Source organism: Panthera uncia, chromosome X, assembly GCF_023721935.1.
Source record: "Panthera uncia isolate 11264 chromosome X, Puncia_PCG_1.0, whole genome shotgun sequence".
NCBI lineage: Eukaryota > Metazoa > Chordata > Mammalia > Carnivora > Felidae > Panthera > Panthera uncia.
Window position 1 is genome coordinate 102392325 of NC_064817.1, and position 20221 is coordinate 102412545.

Consider the following 20221-nt stretch of genomic DNA (forward strand, 5'->3'; position numbering starts at 1 on the left):
AAGCTAAGTTTAAAGTTTAATCATTAATAAGATTTTAATTTGAACACAGTGACACACGCACATAATCAAACTACATCCTCTGTGTTTCTAAGATAGGATTTTTCAATGAAACAAATTAATATTGGAAATGAAAACTGCCTCTTTCCAAGGGGAAAGTTCTCTTCCTAGATTGTACATGAGATTCTCACTGTATGAGAGCAATTATTTAAAATAAGGAGGGCAAATGGATCATCTATTAATACATACTCCATTCCTTTAACTCCCTAATAATTGATGTTGTCATGAAATATTCCAAAAACACCTTATAAATATATGCATGTTCTAAAATATATTACTTATACTCTAAATCCAGAAGTATAAGTAAAAATTATCCATTAACTAGGAGGGAAATAAAAAGCAATATGATAGAAAAGTTAAACAAAAAACTCTGGGTTAAAATATTTAAATATAAAATAAACTATTATATGTTCTTAAAGATTCTTTAGAAAACATAAATTCCACCTTCCAGAATGACAAAGGTATCTTCATTATTAACAAATAAAATAAAGGTTTCACTTCATATTCACCTAATGAGTTAATATTTGCTCTTTGGAAAATATACATAGGAGATTTAAATCTCTTAGTAAAGAAAGAAGTAAATGCTTTGTAGAAAGAAGATGGAGGAAAATGAGGATCTTTACAAGGGAGTTCAGAGCCATCTAGTGGTTGTTAATAATATACTGGTTTTTTTATTTAGAAAATGAAATAAGGATATGTAGTCCTATAGCCATGTTCATGTATTTCAAATAATATAAGGTTTTTCTTGCACTTGTGAATGTTTCATCCTCTGCTTTAGTTTAATGATTCTAGGGACTGAAAACAGCATCAAACTCTCAACATTTTAAAAAATTAGTAACATATTACTGAAATAATACTCAAAATCCAGCAAATGATCTATCACATAAAAGGGCATTTATGATCTAAAACATGATTCACTGACTAATTCAGGTAGGCATTTGTCTTTTACAAGCTGTTGGTGCTTCTCTACATTAGGTCATTACACACATGAAACTCCAAATGGCTAAAATTTTTAAACTCATGGCCTTTGAAAGAAGTTCTCTGCTAAACATGGTCATAGATGCACTGAGTTAGAAGACACCTTAAAAGGCCAACTAGCTCACTGCCAAAGCCTTCAGACAGTCAAAGCAGAATCTCTTTCAAAGCTAACAGAAAAGCTATTCTATACCGTTCTTCAATAATCTATTTCAATGATCCAAAGAACCCTGTCAAACAACTCTTTCCTACATCAAACTTCTGGCTTTCATGCTACAAATTAATTCTTACCTTTTTTATTCTTATTTTTTAATTCAATTCTTCCTACTATACCTTATTAACATAAACCTCTTCATATTCTTTTGTGTAAGCAGAGCACTTTAAATTTATGTCTATTGAATGTTACGTTGTGAGACTCAACCTATCCATCATTCCAATTTCTCTAGTTCCTTTTGAATCCTGGCTTGATCCATAGTATTTGCTAGCTCTCCAGCATTATGTATTTCATAAACTTGATAGATATATTCTAATAGTCCAAGAACACTCTAAATTTATGTTATAGTTTTAAGAAATACTTGATCTTATCTGCCAGAATTAGCGTCTTCAGTGCAGCAACCCAGATTTTTCTTTTTTTTCAGTTCAGCTTGAACTTAAAATATAAAATGAATCAGAGGCACCTGGGTGGCTCAGTCAGTTAAGCATCTGACTTGATTTCAGCTGTCATGATCTCATGGTTTGTGGGTTCGAGCCCCACGTTGGGCTCTGCACCGGCGGTGTAGAGCCTGCTTGGAATTCTGTCTCCCCCTCTCTCTCTGGCCTTCCCAGCCTGCACGCTCTCTCTCAATCTCAAAATAAATAAATAACCTTTTAAAAAAATATGGGGCACCTGGGTGGCTCAGTCGGTTGAGTATCTGACTTCGACTTGGGTCATGATCCCGCGGTTCATGGGTTCGAGCCCCACATCAGGCTCTGTGCTGACAGCTTGGCGCGTGGAGCCTGCTTCAGATTCTGTGTCTCCCTCTCGCTCCACCCCATCCCTCTTGTGCTCTGTCTCTCTCTTTCAAAAATGAATACACATTTAAAAATTTTCACAAAAAAATAAATAAGTAAGGGGCACCTGTGTGGCTCAGTCAGTTAAGCATCTGACTCTGAGCTCATGTCATGATCTCACTGTTTGTGGCTTCGAGCCCCACATCAGGCTCTGCACAGTCAGTGCAGGATTCTGCCTGGGATTCTGTCTCCCTCTCTCTGCCCCTTCCCTGATCGCTCTCTTTCTAAAAATAAATAAATAAACATACATGCATACATACATACATAAATGAATCAAACAAAACATTAAGCATTGCTTTGCACCCTTATTTCCACTTTTGGCCAAGAAAACATTTATGAAAGATAGCAGCTACTTAAAAATGTCCATTATTTGAACTGTTAGTTTCTGGAGCTTTTAATTTTTAGGCTATATAAAGCTACTTTTGTCTTAATTACCTCAGCTGACAAAAGACTGACAATGCTAACATTAAAAATGTGTTGCATTTTAAAAACCATTCAATATCAATTTGAACTCTGTTAAGCAGCATTAAAATTTAACAGGCACACAATTTACATTAGGAAGTAACAAAGTAAATTGCATGAAGCTAAAATATCTTTTCTACTTAATTATTCTCTGTCTCATAATATTCTTTTAAAGACTCACTTAGGCAACAATTCTTTCTCATTGAAAATAAATCCTTAAGTTGCTCACACAGTGTGAAGCACCACCTGCCTAATTACAAATGGGGAAGTGTACCTTTAAAGTGGACAGCTCTGGTGGTCACCATTTTAACCAAGTGATCAAACTTAGCATCACCAAGAGGGGGACAACCTATGTCATCGTGCCCCCTGACGTGATGCAATAAGTACACATCACTTATGTCACATTCTTGCCAAAAATGCTTAACCTAAATCTAAAAATGAGCGAGATAAATGTGGAACATTCTATGAGGTGCCTGGGTGGCTCTGTGGGTTAAGCGTCCGACTTTGGCTCAGGTCATGATCTCACAGTTTGTGGATTGAGCACCGCATCGGGCTCTGTGCTGACATCTCAGAGCCTGGAGAACCTGCTTCAGATTCTGTATGTCTCTCTCTCTCTCTGCCCCTCCCCTCCTCACACTCTGTCTCAAAAATAAACATTAAAATTTTTTAACAAAAAAAATGTGGGACATTCTAGAAAACAGTAAGTTCAGGTACCTTAAAAAGCCATTTGTCATGAAAAACAAAAAGTTGTAGATTGAAAAAGACTAAAGAGGATCAGCAACAAAATGCAATATGTGAACCTTGCCTAGATCATCAATTTAAGAAAACAGCTATGAAAGACACTTTGAGAGAAACTGGAAAATTTTGTACATGGGACTGTATACCAGATGACATTACTGAATCACTGTTCACATTTTCAGGTAGGATAAAGGTATTATGGTTATGTAAGGAAAAGTTCTTATTTCTAGGAGATAAATGTTTAAGTATTTAGAGGTGGACACTCATGATTTCTTCAACTTACTTCCAAATGGCTCAGAAATATAGAATGTATATTTATGAATATCAGATACAGATACGTATTTCTGAATATAGGTATGTTCCTGTATTTCTGAATACAAAATATAGGCTCTATGTGTACATACAGATTCTATGTATATATGTATAAATGTATATGTGGGTAGGGGGAGAAAGCCAACGTGGCAAAATGTTAACCATTAAAGAATCTAAATGAGGAATATATGACATTTGAAATTTTTCAAGATAAAAAGTTGAAGGAAATAAGAAAAGAATACATACCATGGCAGTTCTAGACTTGATAAACCAGTCAAATCTAAACTGAGGAGCATTCCGTACACACTGTCTTAATTCTTCATACACGTTTTCTCTGTCAAAGCCCATTTTGTGTAACATACAAATCAAGAATCTATCTTCTTCCTCAGTATAGTTCTTTCCTTTGCTGGTTCCATACTGAATACGTAACTGATGAAATGGAGCCTTGTATCTTGCAATCTATAAATTTAAACAAAATAGTGATTTTAACTAAATGTGTAATAAGTCAAAACTAATCACTGTATCAATTAAAACAATCTAATAATAATTTTTAAATTATGAAATAAAGTACTTTGGCATCCAGGGCTTTCTTGATACTGATCCTTCGTTGAATTCTTGCTTCTCCACGTTCAATCTGAGCCATAATTTTCTCAATGTCTTGTAATTCATTGCAACGTTCCCAAAAGACAGCTGAAAAACACAATTATTACTTTTCAATAAATGTACTACCATCTTAAACAAATGAATGCAAGGAACTATAGAATAAAGAATTAACAGGGCATGATGTAGTAAACTTACACTGTTTAAAACTTAAGATTCAGATTCATCTGTATATGTGTATATGTTCAATTATTAAATACCCCTTTTTATTTAAAAGTAAGACCTTGGGGCACCTGCGTAGCTCAGTTAAAGCTTCCGATTTCGGCTCAGGTCATGATCTTGCAAACCAGTCCATTAGTTCAAGCCCCGCGTCGGGCTCTAGGCTGACAGCTCAGAGCCTGGAGCCTGCTTTGGCTTATCTCCCTCTCACTGTGCCCCTCACTGGCTCACAGTCTGTGTCTCTCTCTCAAAAATAAACATTAAAAAATTTAAAACACCTCAACAAGAAGGTTTTAGGCTAGTGAATTTCTTTTCATGAAATATTATAGAATTTTTAATTATCAATCTCAAATGACTAGAATTTTTAAAGATACTACAGACACTAATTTAAGCTATGATTTCATTCAAACATGATATAAAAGGGACCAAACACATAAAGTGAAACAGGAGAGAGGTAGCCATATAAACTTAGAGAACACAGCTTCCTAGCAAGAAAAAACAAAAACAAAACCCATTATCAACTCAAACTTGTTATGAAGCAGCAATTTATTACCGAAACTTGTTAAATTTATTTATCTTGAGAGAGAGCAAAAGAGAGTGCGTGCATGTGAGAGAGAGGGAGAGAGAGATTCCCGAGCAGGTTCCGTGCTGTCAGCACAGAGCCCAATGTAGGGCTTGATCTCATGAACCCAGAGATCATGACCTGAGCTGAAACCAAGAGTCGAACTCTTGAGAGCCACCTAAGCGCCACTCTTACCAAAACTCTTATTTCACTTTTGGAACCACTCACTAAACTTACAATATTTCCAACAACCTGCACCCTGTTTTCTAAACTTACCTGAAATAGTCTTTTCTCTTAAAAACAAAACAAAAAAACACAAAGTCACCCAAATTTTATATATGATCTAAATAATCTGGCTGTATTAGGTCACATCTTATGACTTCAGTGGAGGGTATTTTAATGTTTGTTTGTTTATGTTAGAGAGAGAGAGAGAGAGGGAGAGAGAGAGAGAATCCCAACCAGGCCATGTGCTGTCAGTGCAGAGCCTGATGCAGGGTTAAATCCCATGACCATGAGATCATGACCTGAGCCAAAATCAAGAGACGGATGCTCAACCGACTGAGCCACCCAGGTGCCCCAGTGAAAGGCCTTTTAATGGCATACTCTACATTCTCAAATTTTTCATTTTTAGAGCCTATCACAAAAGGAATGTTAGTGCTCTCTGATTTTTATTTGCGGGGGGCGGGGGGGGGGCTTCAATAACATTTATTTCTCACAGTTATGGAGGCTGAGAAGTCCCAAGATCAAGGTGCTGGAAGATTCCAAGTCCAGAGAGAGCCCACACCCTGGTTCATAGATGACGGTCTTCCCAATGTGTCCTCACATGCTGGAAAGGGCAAGGGAGCTCTCTGGGGTCTCTTTTATAAGGGCACTAATCCCATTCGTGAGTACTCCACCCTTATGACCTAATCACCTCCCAACCCTACCTGCTAATACCATCACACTGAGGGTTAGGATCTCAACATCTAAATTTGAGGGGGAAACATTCAACCTATAGCACACAATCTGAACATTAGTGGGCCATTTTCTTCTTTGCGCTGGACGTTAACCACCCATCTCAGCATCACAAAAGAAACTGTCACTCTCTGGTTTTTATAAGCACCTTTGTTCATTTATTCATTCTCTCTTATTCATTCAGCACACAAATGCCTGCTATGTAGGAGATACGAACAGCCAATTATATACACTTCTTTTATTGCAACCAACTACATGAAACCATTCCAATCTCCCCATCCTGTGACATGGCCCCAATTTAACCGTGCTGAGCCAGTCCTGCCACCGGGCTTGGTGTCAAATGTGAGAGAACATCTGATATGGTATCTTTCTGAATCACTTCTTTTCTTGCAATTTCATAAACATTGATGCTATTTTGAAGAAAATTCTACTTTGGAAAATCTCTCCACACAAAATCTCTCTTATATTCTTTTCATTAGAATGAAAATGCTGTTAGAATTTCTCATCTATTTTTACCCTTTCTAAGCCCCCAAATGCTGTAAACTTATGTGATAAAGCTTACAAGTAATAGTAATGCTATACTGGAATCAAGGAAAAGGAAGTTCATAAATTTGGTATTATATGAAGTAAAAGCTCAATATAATCAGCCTCTAAATTCCTTGTTAATCACCAGAAACCCTCTCTGATTTCCAAAAGAAAAAGTGTCTTTTCTCTTATTAAACCTGGATTTCTTCAAGCACTAACAGTACAGATAAATTAAAAGCTGTTCCTAGCTTATATTAATTTTTGGTATATTTATTAGTATCCTCTCCCAGCTATTTTTCATGGCAAAAACACAGAATTTCAACTGTTAAAGCCACGTAGGCTTTGAGGGGTTAGCACAGAAACCAAACCTACTTTGCAATATTGTTTCTAGAAGGGAAAAAAATGCTCTAGATTCTAAACAGCTGATACTCAGACTAAATTTGAAAGTTCAATCTATTTGTAAGTAAGAAAATTCCTGTTCTACATATAGAAAACTTGCTAGAGATAATTACCTATTTTTACTAAGATTTCTTTCAGAAACCTGAGGTTGCATGTGCTGCGACACGGGCATTCATATTAACTCTATATGCTTCAAGACCAAAGACACAGCTAAGTAAGGGAGAGGATTCCAGAACCAATCAAAAGATTTATTGTAGGGGGGATCTGGGTGGCTCAGTAGGTTGAGCATCTGACTTCAACTCAGGTCTTGATCTTGTAGTTTGTGGGTTCGAGCCGCATGTTGGGCTCTGTGCTGACAGCTCAGAGCCTGGAGCCTGCTTTGCATTCTCTCTCTCTCTCTCTCTCTCTCTCTCTCTCTCTGTCTCTCTCTCTCTCTCTCAAAAATGAATAAACATTAAAAAATTTCTTTTAATTAAAAAAATTTAAAAATTAAAAATAATTCTAGCAGTCTTTTTAGATCTATTCCAGCTTGCCTCAAGTTAATGGAATCCACATGACCTGTCTGGAGCTGATTAGAACTCTAAGGGTGTTTGAGGACCTAAATTCCCTGAGAAGAATCTTCTACTTCAAAGATGTCCTAGAAAGACACAAATTCAATCTTCTGAACCTCAAGTCTCAGATCTGAATTGCCCATAAGAGGATCAAATTCCAGAGATGGGTAAGTGGGAAACTCATTTTGTCAATGCTCATTCAACAGCTACCCTTGTTTCGTTAGGACTTTACTTGGCTTGATAAGCTAACTGCTAAAGACAATAGCGGCCTGTTTAGGTAAATCTTATAATCTTATCGTGGAAATACAATTACATTTTATACTGTTACCTACACTTTATGCTTAATAGTTTAAAAGATCTCTGAATAATGATACAATTAAATTGATACTAAAGAATGAATAAGGTTACAATTAAACACTATGTTTAAAGTTATACACAAACCTGAATACTCCATGACCTCTTCAGGTGATTTGCCCTCCACCTCTCGAGCTATATTATCAATGTCATCTCTTCCATACTTCTCATTAGCTTTAATAAACTGGTTAAAATCTCGCTTAGTCCAGTTTGTGAATCCCTGTGAACAAAATATTAAGCATCATCAACAGAGGTTAAATTAGCAAATCCATTTATCCATTTATTATTCTACATGTTTTTTACAATGATACATTAAAAACAGTTTGAAAGACTTAAAATGCTCCTCCTTATAAAATCCCAGGGTATTTTTGGAATCAGAAGTTAAGTGTCATAAGAATAACTGATTTTCTATCATGAAGAGATATACTTCTAAGTACTACAAATGGATTTATAGTTCCAAGATATTGTGTAGTTTTTAATTCCGTATTGTATAGATGCCTACATTAAAATACAAATGCACTGATATAAAAATGCTAATATAAAAACGAAGTCCTTTATATTTCAGTGCTTCAACAGTTTTTTTTCAGATCTGTTCCCATGTAAATTAAGAAAGGAATGTGGTTGCATTAAATCCAAAAAACTTAGAGGGAAAAATAAGAATGCAGAAAATATTTCACACTCTTTATAGCATTCCAAATTACAGGTGACCCTTGGGTTTGTTTTTTTGGTTTTTTGATGAATACAGTGCACCACTATAAGTGTATCTTCTCTTCCTTATGATCTACTTAATGACATTTTCTCTTCTCTAGCTTACTTTATTGTAAGAATACAGTATGTAATACATGTAACATGAAAAGTATGTGTTAATCTGCTATTTATGTTAGCAGTAAGGCTTCCAGTAAACAGTAGGCTATTAGTAGATAAGCTTTGGGGGAGTCAAAATTACAGGAAATTTTTCAGCTTCATGGGGGGTCAGCATCCCTAACTCCCACATTGTTCAAGGGCCAACTGTACTGTGAATAAATAATTTCTATTCAAAATTGTATTCATAAAACAGAATCTGTATAAACAGAATATGACTGGTCCCACTCAATTTCCTTATTAAAAGATTGAACAGTTTAATCACTGTTTTAAATCTCTGGTATTATTAGCATGTCTGTGAAATCACAAAACCAAGAATTTGTTTTCTACTCCTTATTTCCCAACCCATAAAAATGTGATATCCGTGGCAGTTCAAAACTCTATCCCTAGCTTTTAGTTGATGAAGATTTCAGGTGACCCCACATTTTGTTTCTTTGCCATGATTTTTTATTAAGATTAATTATTTAAGGCACCAGAGAAAGATGTTTAAAGATGAATTCAACTACTAGGGAGGAACAAAAAAAAATTGACTTTACTTCTAGTTACAAACTAAAGCAATTTCTCAGTTGATAATGTGTATTCACAATATACTGTACATTCACCATATACTACAAGCCAAGTAGTATTCTAAGACCAGAACTTTACTTTTGTGTTCAGGAAATAAATTGTGCAAATACAACATGAATATTTAAATGTTTTATTTTATTCTGTGGTAAGTCCTAATATTCAGCCAAAGCAATTACACTGTCAAACTAAACTTTATGACTTCCAGGCATTTGGCTGCAAAACTTATGATTATACTTTGCAAAAATTCATTCAGTAAAGTTACACATCATAACAAAGATCTATATAATAAGATAAAAATACAAAACTATCTTTCAATAATTAATGTGGCCAACTTTCCTAGCACTGTGCTTTGCATATTTTTCAAAAGAACTTGTTGAATAAATAAATCTTGCTAGCAACTTTCTATATACTAAGGTGGTACCATCCAGTACATTTGTTTATCTTGCAAGGGTCTTTTACACTGTAACTTTTTTTATCTTCTACAGATTATTTGTGTATTACTTCTACACTCATAAAACTCATTAAACCAACCATGACCAGAAAGCATTAATATTTTGTTCAAATGAAAATGTTCTCTATTTAAAACTATTAGCTTTTAATTATACAATAATCACATTACAGGTTCAGAAATCTCTCATTGTTATATGAAAGTCCTTTCCAAGAAAGGATAAAAAGCATTTTGAGAATTATGAAATTATTCTAATAAAATATTAGTAGAGTACAATTTCAGAGGACAGTTCACAAAAATGAAATAAATTTAAACTTTGAAGAATATGCTCGTAATTACTGTCTACCAAGCTTCGTATGTGTATTAACTGACTTTAGTATAATTGCTAAAATATGTCTTCTTAGTAATAACTGACACTTATATTTTCATTTATGTATTCTCTATATACTATATACTATATATTTCCAAATGCATGTATTCTACAAATGGGATAAAAAAAGAGGAATATCTGATCCAAATGTATGTTTACAAAATAGCCCTGAGTGTTGCTGATGTGTCTAATCAGCCCATACAATAAAAGGTAAATGTGATCTGTTTTTTTCTTTTTCTACTAGTTAATGAAGAAGCACTTCAGCCACTTAAAATATTTTACTTGTGTGAGAAGTTTTTCTTTTTCTTCAGTCTCTTCTGGTGTAAGAGGTTCAGCTCCATCAATCTTTTTTTGCTCCTCTCTTTGAGCCACAGCTGGATTGGGGATATCAGGATTCCTTGGGACCTATAAATCAAGAGATGAATTTTAATTAAACTGTTGAGAAAAATTAATTAAGGGTATATATACATGTATCAATCTTAGAGTTATTTCAACAGTAAACAATATAAAGCCATACCAGAATGATACGGGATCCTCTCCACGTTCTTACTACAATGCTATTACCAAAATAAAAACCATTCTTAAATGTGCCATGTGGTATTTTAGAGTTAAGCCCACAGCTAAATGCCACATTATATTCTAGATTTATTTATAACTGTGGAACAAAATACATCCTTGTAATATTGTAATATATGGTGGTAACAATAATACCATTATGCCAACACTAACATTATACAATAAAATTTCAAGCCCAGAAGAAACAAAAAGTTTGGCAGTACAAAAAGAACTCATACACACCTGGCAATATAGACCAGGGTAGAGAAGTGCAATGCACTCAATGCTCTGATCACTTCAAAATGCAAAAAGAAAGGAATGATTTTACTGCCTGCCAGGGCATGGAAAGGGAGAGCAACTTCACATAAAATGCCAAGACTGGAAGAAGTGACAGGATAATGAAGAACCCAAACTCTACACTCTACATATATAGAGAATACATGTAAGAGGGAAAGGGTGGTGGAGTCTGAGAACAGCTGTGATGCAATCAGCAGTCAAGAGAAAAAGATAAAGTAGCAGTGACCAACAGAAATTCTAGTGTTTAGGATACAGAGTTACAGATACACTGATAACTAAGAAGAGAGTTCAAGTCCAAAAGAGTGGGGACAGAAGCTCAGCTCTCCAAGGAAGCAAGCAATCAGCCAGGCACCTGTATCTCAAAACTGCAGCCCCCCATGTCCAGTGTGTCACAGTGAACACAACCAGTACAGTTCAGCAATTTGGAGCAGCATTCACTGTATGGATTGACAAACTAAGTCACTCAGCCCAAAGCCTCACACCATTTCTATGTGCATCTGCAGTAACGTAAGTAACATAAGAGGGCAAGTACCTAACATGTGTACTGCATTTTATAGCATTCCATTAAACATGAAAAGAAAAGGGTTGGGGCACCTGGGTGGCTCAGTCAGTTAAACATCCAACTCTGGCTCGGGTCATGATCTTGAGGTCCTGGAGTTCGAGCCCCACATCGGGCTCTCTGCTGTCAGCACACAGCCCATTTCAGATTCTCTGTCCTTCTCCCTCTGTCCCTCCCCAACTCATGCTCTCTCTCTTAAAAATAAATACAAAAAAAATTTTTTAATTAAAAAAAAACGGGTTGACACTAAGCCTTCCACTGTTTGATATGCACACCTATCATAAACAACTCATTCCCTATGGTTTTACTACAATGTAATTATGATACAAATCAGAGTACATTTTTCTAATTGTTGTACATATTTCATAGAGTTTTGAAACCATAGTGTAACTTGAAAATAAGTATTTTTTAATTTATTTTTTGAGAGAGAGTGAGTGAGCCAGTAAGCGTGAGCCAGGGAGGAGCAGAGAGTGGTTGGGGGGGGGGGAGACAGAGGATCAGAGGCAGGTTTTGCGTTGACAACAGTGAACCGGATGCAGGGCTCAAATTCACAAACCATGAGATCATGACTTGAGCCAAAGTCAGACACTCAACAATAATTTTTAATATTTTCATAATAATTTTTAAATTATTGTATCCAGTAGTTTTTTAAATGTAAACCCTACTAATTTTAAAAGAATTACTGAAAAAACAGGTTCATTTGCAATCATCAGTACCAGACAATCAAATTAGTAAGTACAGACTAAATGTCTATTGTGTCTGTAGCACCATGACAGGTATTCACTGGAATATAAAATCAGTGGACATGGTCCTTGCCTACAGGAAGCCCCACAACCCAGTTGTGGAATTTTGAACGCTAAGGATTTGGGGAGATGAAGAAGAGGCAAACAATATTCGAGGCTGGAACACTAGGAGCAAAACCAGTAAAAGCAATGCCAGGAAGGATCATACAGGGTTTATGTTGAAAAGGGGTAAGAAACAAGGCCAGGTGGAGAGAGATTTACAAGCCTTTTAAACTACACAGTACACAACAGCAAGCCACTGGAGATTTTTCAATAGGAGACTAAAGTGTCAAAACGTGTTTTCACTTGGAAGCTTTGTGCTGGATGCACTGAAGTGTGGAAACAGCAAGAAAACCAGCTAAACAGCCATAATCTAGAAATGAGGTATGATCACCTGGCCTAAGATGGTTACAAATGTAAATGGAAAAGGTATAAATTAAAAATGAAATGCAGGCCAGTGACAAGCATGACTAAAATAACTTTTATCAAAAAATATATATATAAAATAATTTTTCAATAGCTAAATTCAATTTTTATATTACAGGCGCACCACCAATTCCATTCCTAACATATCTATCTATATAAAGGCTTTTGCAAAGGGGTGCCTGGGTGGCTCAGTCAGTTGAGTGACTCTTGATTTTGGCTCAAGTCATGATCTCATGGTTCGTGGTTTTGAGCCGCATCAGGCTCCACAGCAGAGCCTGCTTGGGATTCTCTCTCTCTCCCTCTCTCTCTACCCATTCTGCACTCTCAAAATAAATAAATAAACTTAAAAAAAATACTTTTGCAAAAATGTTCACAGCTTTACTCCCAACAGCCAAAAGCCAGAAAACAGCCCAGATGTCCATCAACATGAGAACAGATAAGCAAACTGGTACATCCTTACAATGGGATAGTACTTAGCAGTAAAAAGGAATGAGCCACCAAGAATGGGACATGAATGAATCTCAAAAACATTATGTTAAGAGAAAAACACCTTACACATAACACATGATTACATTAATGTGAAATTCTAGAGTAAATAACTAATCTATGGAGGAAAATACTATCAGAACGGTGGTTGTCTCTGGGGAGTGAGTATAGAGATTGACTGGGAAGAGGCACTTTCTGGGGTGACAGTAATATGCTATATCTCCATAGGGGTTTAGTTCTGCAAATATACATTTGTCAAAATACAATGAATGAAACACTTAAGATTTATACATTTCATTGTATGCTAATTTTACCTTGAAAAAAGTATCAAATAAATATTGAACACTGGCTAATAATATGCATGTTGAAGTGTTTCTGAGTGAAATATACTTAGGTCTGCAACTCTGAAATGCATAAAAAAATAAGTTGGATATCCATTTGCTAGAAGGCTGGAGAAACGGACAAATAGGTGATAAAGCCCATATAGTAAGATATAAATTGAAGAATATATGTGGTGTGTATGTAGATGTTCACTATACAATCATTTCAATATTTTTATATGGTTAAAAATTTTACATAACAAAATGTTTGGAAAAAATTACAGACAGAGCTTTAAAAAGTTTAATAGACCTGGGGTGCCTGGTGGCTCAGTCGGTTAAACATCCAACTTTGGCTCAGGTCATGATCTCACGGTTCATGAGTTCAAAGCCCGCATCGGGCTCTGTGCTGACAGCTCAGAGTGTGGAGCCTGCTTCAGATTCTGTGTCTCCCTCTTTCTCTGCTCCTCCCCTGCTTGCACTCTCTCTCTCAAAAATGAATAAACATTAAAAACATTTTTTTAAAAAAAAGTTTAACAGACCCTTGGTAATATATGAAATTACTGTGACTTTAAGTTTTAATTTTAACTGAGAAAAACTTATTTAATCTTAAGATATTTCTCTATGAAATAGCTTCAAAATATCCATGTCCAAGAAACCATTTTAACAAAGTACATATTTTATAAACATCTAATTTTATGCCAGAAAATGGAAATACAGCTGGAAACATACCTGCACAAAATAAACTGTTCATTCCTATGCAGATATACCCAATACTAAAAATTTCCCACTTGAACTTTAACAAAAGCAAAATCATAATACTATATTACACCATTAGATTTTAGGCTCCTTGGGAGACTACTTTTTCCACATCTACTGCTAATATTTTCAGTGCAGCAAAACTTTAGAAGGACTTCATCTGTATTATGTTTACTATTTTAATTAAAATACCTAACTGCTAAAATTTCTAGAATTAGAAATTACTCAAAATGCCTACATTCCCATATCTCCTCCTACAATATTCATTTTTAAAAGGTATTTATTTTTTCATTTGTCATATTTGAAGCTGGAGAAAGCTGTAGAACATTCTAACATTTATCTTCAATAAAAAATTCGTTAGGGACAGATACAGACATTTGACAAATGGAGAAAGTTCTATAATCTCCGTGAGTTTTGTACATATTTTATAAATATGTTCTTATCAGCATTAAACTTCCTGGAGTGATTTCAAAGTGCTATATAAGAATTAAGTAAACAAATCATAGAGATACCTACACACTACCTGAAATATTCATACTGTATGTCTTACTGATGCCCCTCCCCCCAGTAACACTTAATACAGCCACAATATACTAAAAGTTATCTTTCGAGAGGAAACATCTCCATTATTACTTGGATTTCTAGTCAGACATTAAGGAATGTGCAACTAAGAGCTGTGTTCCATTGAAAAGTGAAAAAAAAATTGGTCATGGTCAGAATGAGTTTTAGGAAGCCCTTCATAGAAATATGGAACAATGAATTAAATGCAGTGGCACACAAAGTCATGTAGTGACCTGAAATCAGCACATGGTACTGTCTTGCCACTGCAAACAGCTGGCTCATGATGGCACATTACCAAAACTCAGAGATTATAGAATTTTCTCCATTTGTCAAGTGTGTGTATCTGTCACTAAAGAATATTTTATTGAAGATAAATATTAGAATGTTCTACAGCTTTCTCCAGCTTCAAATATGGCACAGGTCTTTCACGCCAGATCTTAGACTCAATGGGACTTACAGATCCTCTGTTTTTTTTTTAATTCTGCAATTGAAATTTCAATGAAGTCATCTTCTTCCAATAGAAAGATTTCAGGGAACAAGTGATTAAATACACTGAGTAACTCATTTAAGTTGCAAGGGCAGTGAAGTTTCTGGATGTGTCTAACTTGGAATAAGGTCAAAGCTAAGACAGCAGGGAGAATTGGCACATGATGCACTGCTATCCAACAAGTGGTTAGGGCAAAACAAACAAAACTTCTCAGGTTCAAATAAAATAAAACGCTTTAATTCCAGATGTTATCATGAGCAATACTGTTGTGACCTTGTTGTGCTGAGTATCAGGGGGAAAAACAAAATAAAATTAAAAATGCAAATAGGCAGGCTCTGGAGAAAAAATGTTCTTTACTAAGTGCTTCAGAAGTACAGAGCCCCCAACTAGACCCACCCAAAATCACTACAGAATAAGACTAGGGGGGCTCAAAATGGATAAAACAGTACCGTGCACCACAATACCCCTAGCTATAAGACAACACCTCTCTCCCCAACAATCCTTTAAGCAGAAAGGGGGCAAGAGTCCTTTTTGAGAACCTAACTATGCTTCGAGAATACCAGGTAGTTTCACTGTAGCAGTTGTGTTCAACTGAGAATAAACCATTGCTCCATTCACTTTGTGGCTCTAGTGAGTTTTCTGTAGCTATAGGGGGAAAAATGTTAGATACCTCTGAGAAGATATGTATAACAGTTATTAATATCACATGGTCCTGGGAAAAAAAGCTTTTGCAGAGGACTAGCATGCCATGCTCCTCTGCCTATACTCTCAACTCCAACATAACACCCACCCAATTGAAGCACACACCTTAGCTCAGATCTGCATCCCCTGGTAAAGAATGGAAGAGACAAGGTTCAGAAAGAGCCAACATCCAGAATGTACTCTTATTTGTGTTATAAATCCTCAGCTAAATAAATATGCATATGGAGGATCAAAGCAAGTCTTAAGATAACACAAACACAATCCACGATGAGGCTGAAGAGAACATACAGCTAGTAGAGTGGTAGGAGACAAATTCTCCTTCCACCATCACCACCATCGCCACCATGCTCCAAGCTGCCATCATCTTCTCTCATCTTTTCACCCTTCAACAGCCACCTGGCTGGTGTCCCTGGGTAAAGTCATCATTCTCTGTATGTAGCCAGAGTGATCTTTTAAAAAATGTAAATCTGATCATACTCCACATCTTAAAAGTTGTTTAATCTAGGGCAAATTACTCAACCTCTATGTGCCTCAGTTTCCCCATCTGTAAAACAGAAATATAGTCTCAGGGCTGTTAGGAGGATAATGAGCCAATCTTTTTATTTTTAAATTTTTTTAACATTTATTCATTTTTGAGAGACAGAGAGAAACATAGCGTGAGCGGGGGAGGGGCAGAGATAGCGGGAGACACAGAATCTGAAGCAGGCTCCAGGCTCTGAGCTGTCAGCACAGAGCCCGCCATGGGGTGGAACCCACGAACCATGACATTGCGACCTGGGCTTAAGTAGGATGCTTAACTGACTAATCCACCCAGGCATCCCGAGCTTATCTTTTTAAATAACTTAGAACAGAAAGCAACACAAGTAAGGACCAAATAGGTATCTGCTATTAGTATTTCACGACCCACTCACCCCTCCACCTTAAGAACATCTCAATGGTTTTCCTTTGCTCTAAAGCTAAAGTTCAACGTAATTAATGGGACCTACAATTAATGTTCAGTTAATGACCCACTCCACAACTTCATCTCACCCCTCTCCCTCATCACTCCTTACCAACCCTGGTCTGCCTTCAGTTTCTGAAGGGGCAATCCTCCTTCCTACTGTAACACCTTTGTACCTATGGTTTCCCTGATGAGCTCTTCTCTCCCACACTTTATACTTTGGCTAATTCCTGTGCATCTCTCTGATCTCAACTTAATGACACTGCCTTAGGGACCAACTCCCTGATCTCCCAATCCACATTTGATACCCATATCATGTTCCCTTGCAGCACCCTCTGTAAGCACAGAAAACAACTAATGCCATTACTCTGTTGTATCAACTTAATATCCATCTACTCCAATGAAACACAAGTTCCATGCACTGAGGGACCTTGTCTGTCTTATTCACTACTTTATCATCAGTGCACGGCATAGGACCTGGCACAGAGGAGTCCTCAATAAATATGAATTAAATGAAAAACAGCCCTCCTTTCACTCATACTCCCTTCTCCTGTTACTTCTCTCTGGGAGGTGAGGAAGAGAAAACAGCAAGGTGCCATAGTGTGGATTCCATGCCATCTTCCCTCTCCTCATTCATCCCTGTCCTCCCTCCTTCCACCTGCCTACTTCTTGTCACCCTCTGCAGCTGTCCCTTCATTCCTCTACTAAGGTTTCTCTCTCCTCCATCTCCTTCCAGTTGGCTACTACCCAAATATGATTGTAAGACCTCACCCCTAACCACAAACCGCCCGTAATGAAAGGCACTGCTTACATTAAAACCAGAGTTGTGGCGAGAATGTGGTGGGCACTGTACTATGACAGGGAAAAGAATTTCAGTATCTCCAAAGGAGCACGAATAGTTATATCCACAGAGATGATTTTTTTCATTGCTGCTATTTGACTACCACTTGGCTTACCTCCCAAACAACATGTCACACTACTATAAACACAGTCCTTATTTAGGACTGCAAAGAGAAGCAGGGTTATGTCACATGCAGAAATAGCCCAGAATGCCTGAGGGAAAGAGCATAGCATTTGAACAGTGAGAACTCAGGTTTGAGACCAGCACCCTTGGCAACTCTGTTAGCTATGTGAACTTGAACAAGTCTTTTAACCTCGCTGAACTTCGGTCTCCTCATGTCTTATATGGAGGAGATAACACCAATGTCACAGGACTGTTAGAAATCAGATGAAGTGTGTGATAAAGGATTTCATAACTTATAAAAGGCTCTATACAGATATTTGATTAATAACTGGGTCTAACATTTCAGTTAATTTTCAAGTCTCACTGATAACAGTCCATAAAAGTAACAATATAACGATTAACATGTTTATAACTTTAGTGGGATAATATATATTTGTATATTTGTTCACCTCACGAAATATTACTAATCACTTTATTAATTTACTATTTTCATTTTTATTTTGAATCATTCTTAAAATAACATGTTATTATCACTATTTTTGAAATATTGGATAATTCTCCATTAATTTTACAGTTTCTTCTGGCATATTGCCATTTTCACTTTCTTTGAAACTGATTTTACTCCTGGTCTGAATGTTCAACCATGCTACTTTTACTCTTTTACAACTTCCTAAGACAGATTTTATCCAGTCATGTTGATTCAATACATTCAAATTTAATCACATTTCCTAACCAGATTATAATTAACTACTTATATTCACCTTAAGTTTCTTGTTCCTATTTATATATATATTGAAATTTAGTACATAAATAGCAAGCAAACCTTTTTTGCTCCATTTAAAATGGTACTGCTCTCACTCTGGACAAACAGTAGAAATACTCTAGAAATTCACTCTACTTTCAAAATATAAATGAACTAAGCATCTTATATACATGAAGCTGTTCTAGACACATTACAGCTACTAATCAAAATAATTGGGTATAGTTCCACTTGTGATAAAGGTTCACAAAATAAATTAAAGCATAGCTTCCAATGCATGAAACAGAAAAGCTCATAAAACTACAATAGTGTTAATATTTTTTAAGTTTATTTATTTATTTTTGAGAAAGAGAAAGAGAAGGGAAGGGACAGAGAGAATCCCAAGCAGGCTCTACACCGACAGCGCAGAGACCAACATGGGGCTTGAACTCACGAACCACGAGATCATGATCTGAGCCAAAATCCAGAGTTGGACACTTAACCGACTGAGCCACCCAGTCCCTAGTGTTAATATTTTTTATAATTTTGTTTATACTACTGAATTTTATACCTTGGTCATCCCTTTCCATTCACCAGAAAGTGAGTTTCAGCATATAGAAATAACCAGGTATGCTTAATCTCTCAGTGTGAAAGCTTTAGGGTGACAAACATTTCACTCAATAAAAACGGGTTCCTATCTACTTAAAAATTAAGAGTTTTGATTTCCAAGCTATCATTTTTTAAAGTTTTTTTAAATGTTTATTCATTTATTTTGAGAGTGTGTGTGTGAGTGGGGAGAGGAGCAGAGAGAGTGGGAGAGAAAGAATCCCAAGCAGGCTCCACGCTGTCAGCACAGAGCCAGAAGTGGAGCTCCATCTCATGACCTTGAGATCAAGACCTGAACCAAAATAGACACTTAACCAACTGAGCCACACAGGCACTCATCTAAAAGATCATTTTAAAATGTTAAAATTCATTATAATGTTTATTATTAGCTTTAACACCTACGTGGCAACAAATAACCACTAACAGTGCTTTCATCAACCCAAGAACAATAAATACAAAAGTGTCATTTCTTGATATTATTAAGGAAAATGATTTTAAAAAAACCTCCTGTCATCTATCATATATTCACTTCTAATTAATTGTTCGATTGTTATTTCTACACAGTCTTTGACCAAACACTAGCATTATTAAAATAATGTTATCACTATTTTTGAAATATTGGATAATTCTCCATTAATCCCATTTCAAATTCATCCTATTGATGACTTGATAGTTTGATGCTTTACTTCTAGTTAAACTTCCTCTTTGGTTTTAAAAACACCACTATTTTGAATTACTCTGATGTTCTCTCACATTAAAATGGAATTCTTTCCAGTCTACTTTAACAGATTATATTAGCTTAAAAGATTAGATTATAGGGCTTCCTGGGTGGCTTAGTTAAGCTTCTGAGTCTTAATTTTAGCACAGGTCATGATCTCACAGTTTGTGGGATCAAGCCCCACATCAGGCTTCACGCTTGCTGGAGCCTGCTTAAGATTTCCTCTCTCCCTCTTCCTCTACCCTTCCCCCACCTGCATGCACACACTCTCTCCTCAAAAAAATTATACTAATCTGAAAACTTTTAAAAATAATAAATA

At 36.1% G+C, this 20221-nt stretch overlaps 1 protein-coding gene across 10 annotated transcripts in view; it reads right to left on the reverse strand.

The window, feature by feature from the left end:
* Positions 1-20221, reverse strand: part of SMARCA1 (SWI/SNF related, matrix associated, actin dependent regulator of chromatin, subfamily a, member 1) — a 267206-nt gene that overhangs the window by 205931 nt on the left and 41054 nt on the right. For 9 of the 10 annotated variants that reach the window (XM_049644253.1, XM_049644252.1, XM_049644258.1 and 6 more), the window contains 4 exons: positions 10287-10409; positions 7846-7978; positions 4166-4284; positions 3841-4053 (listed from right to left, as the gene is read on the reverse strand). In XM_049644253.1, coding sequence (XP_049500210.1) covers positions 3841-4053; positions 4166-4284; positions 7846-7978; positions 10287-10409 — 588 coding nt within the window. Of the gene's footprint in view, positions 1-3840; positions 4054-4165; positions 4285-5686; positions 5802-7845; positions 7979-10286; positions 10410-20221 lie in introns of those variants that run through there. The other variant, XM_049644262.1, reaches the window with a different exon arrangement.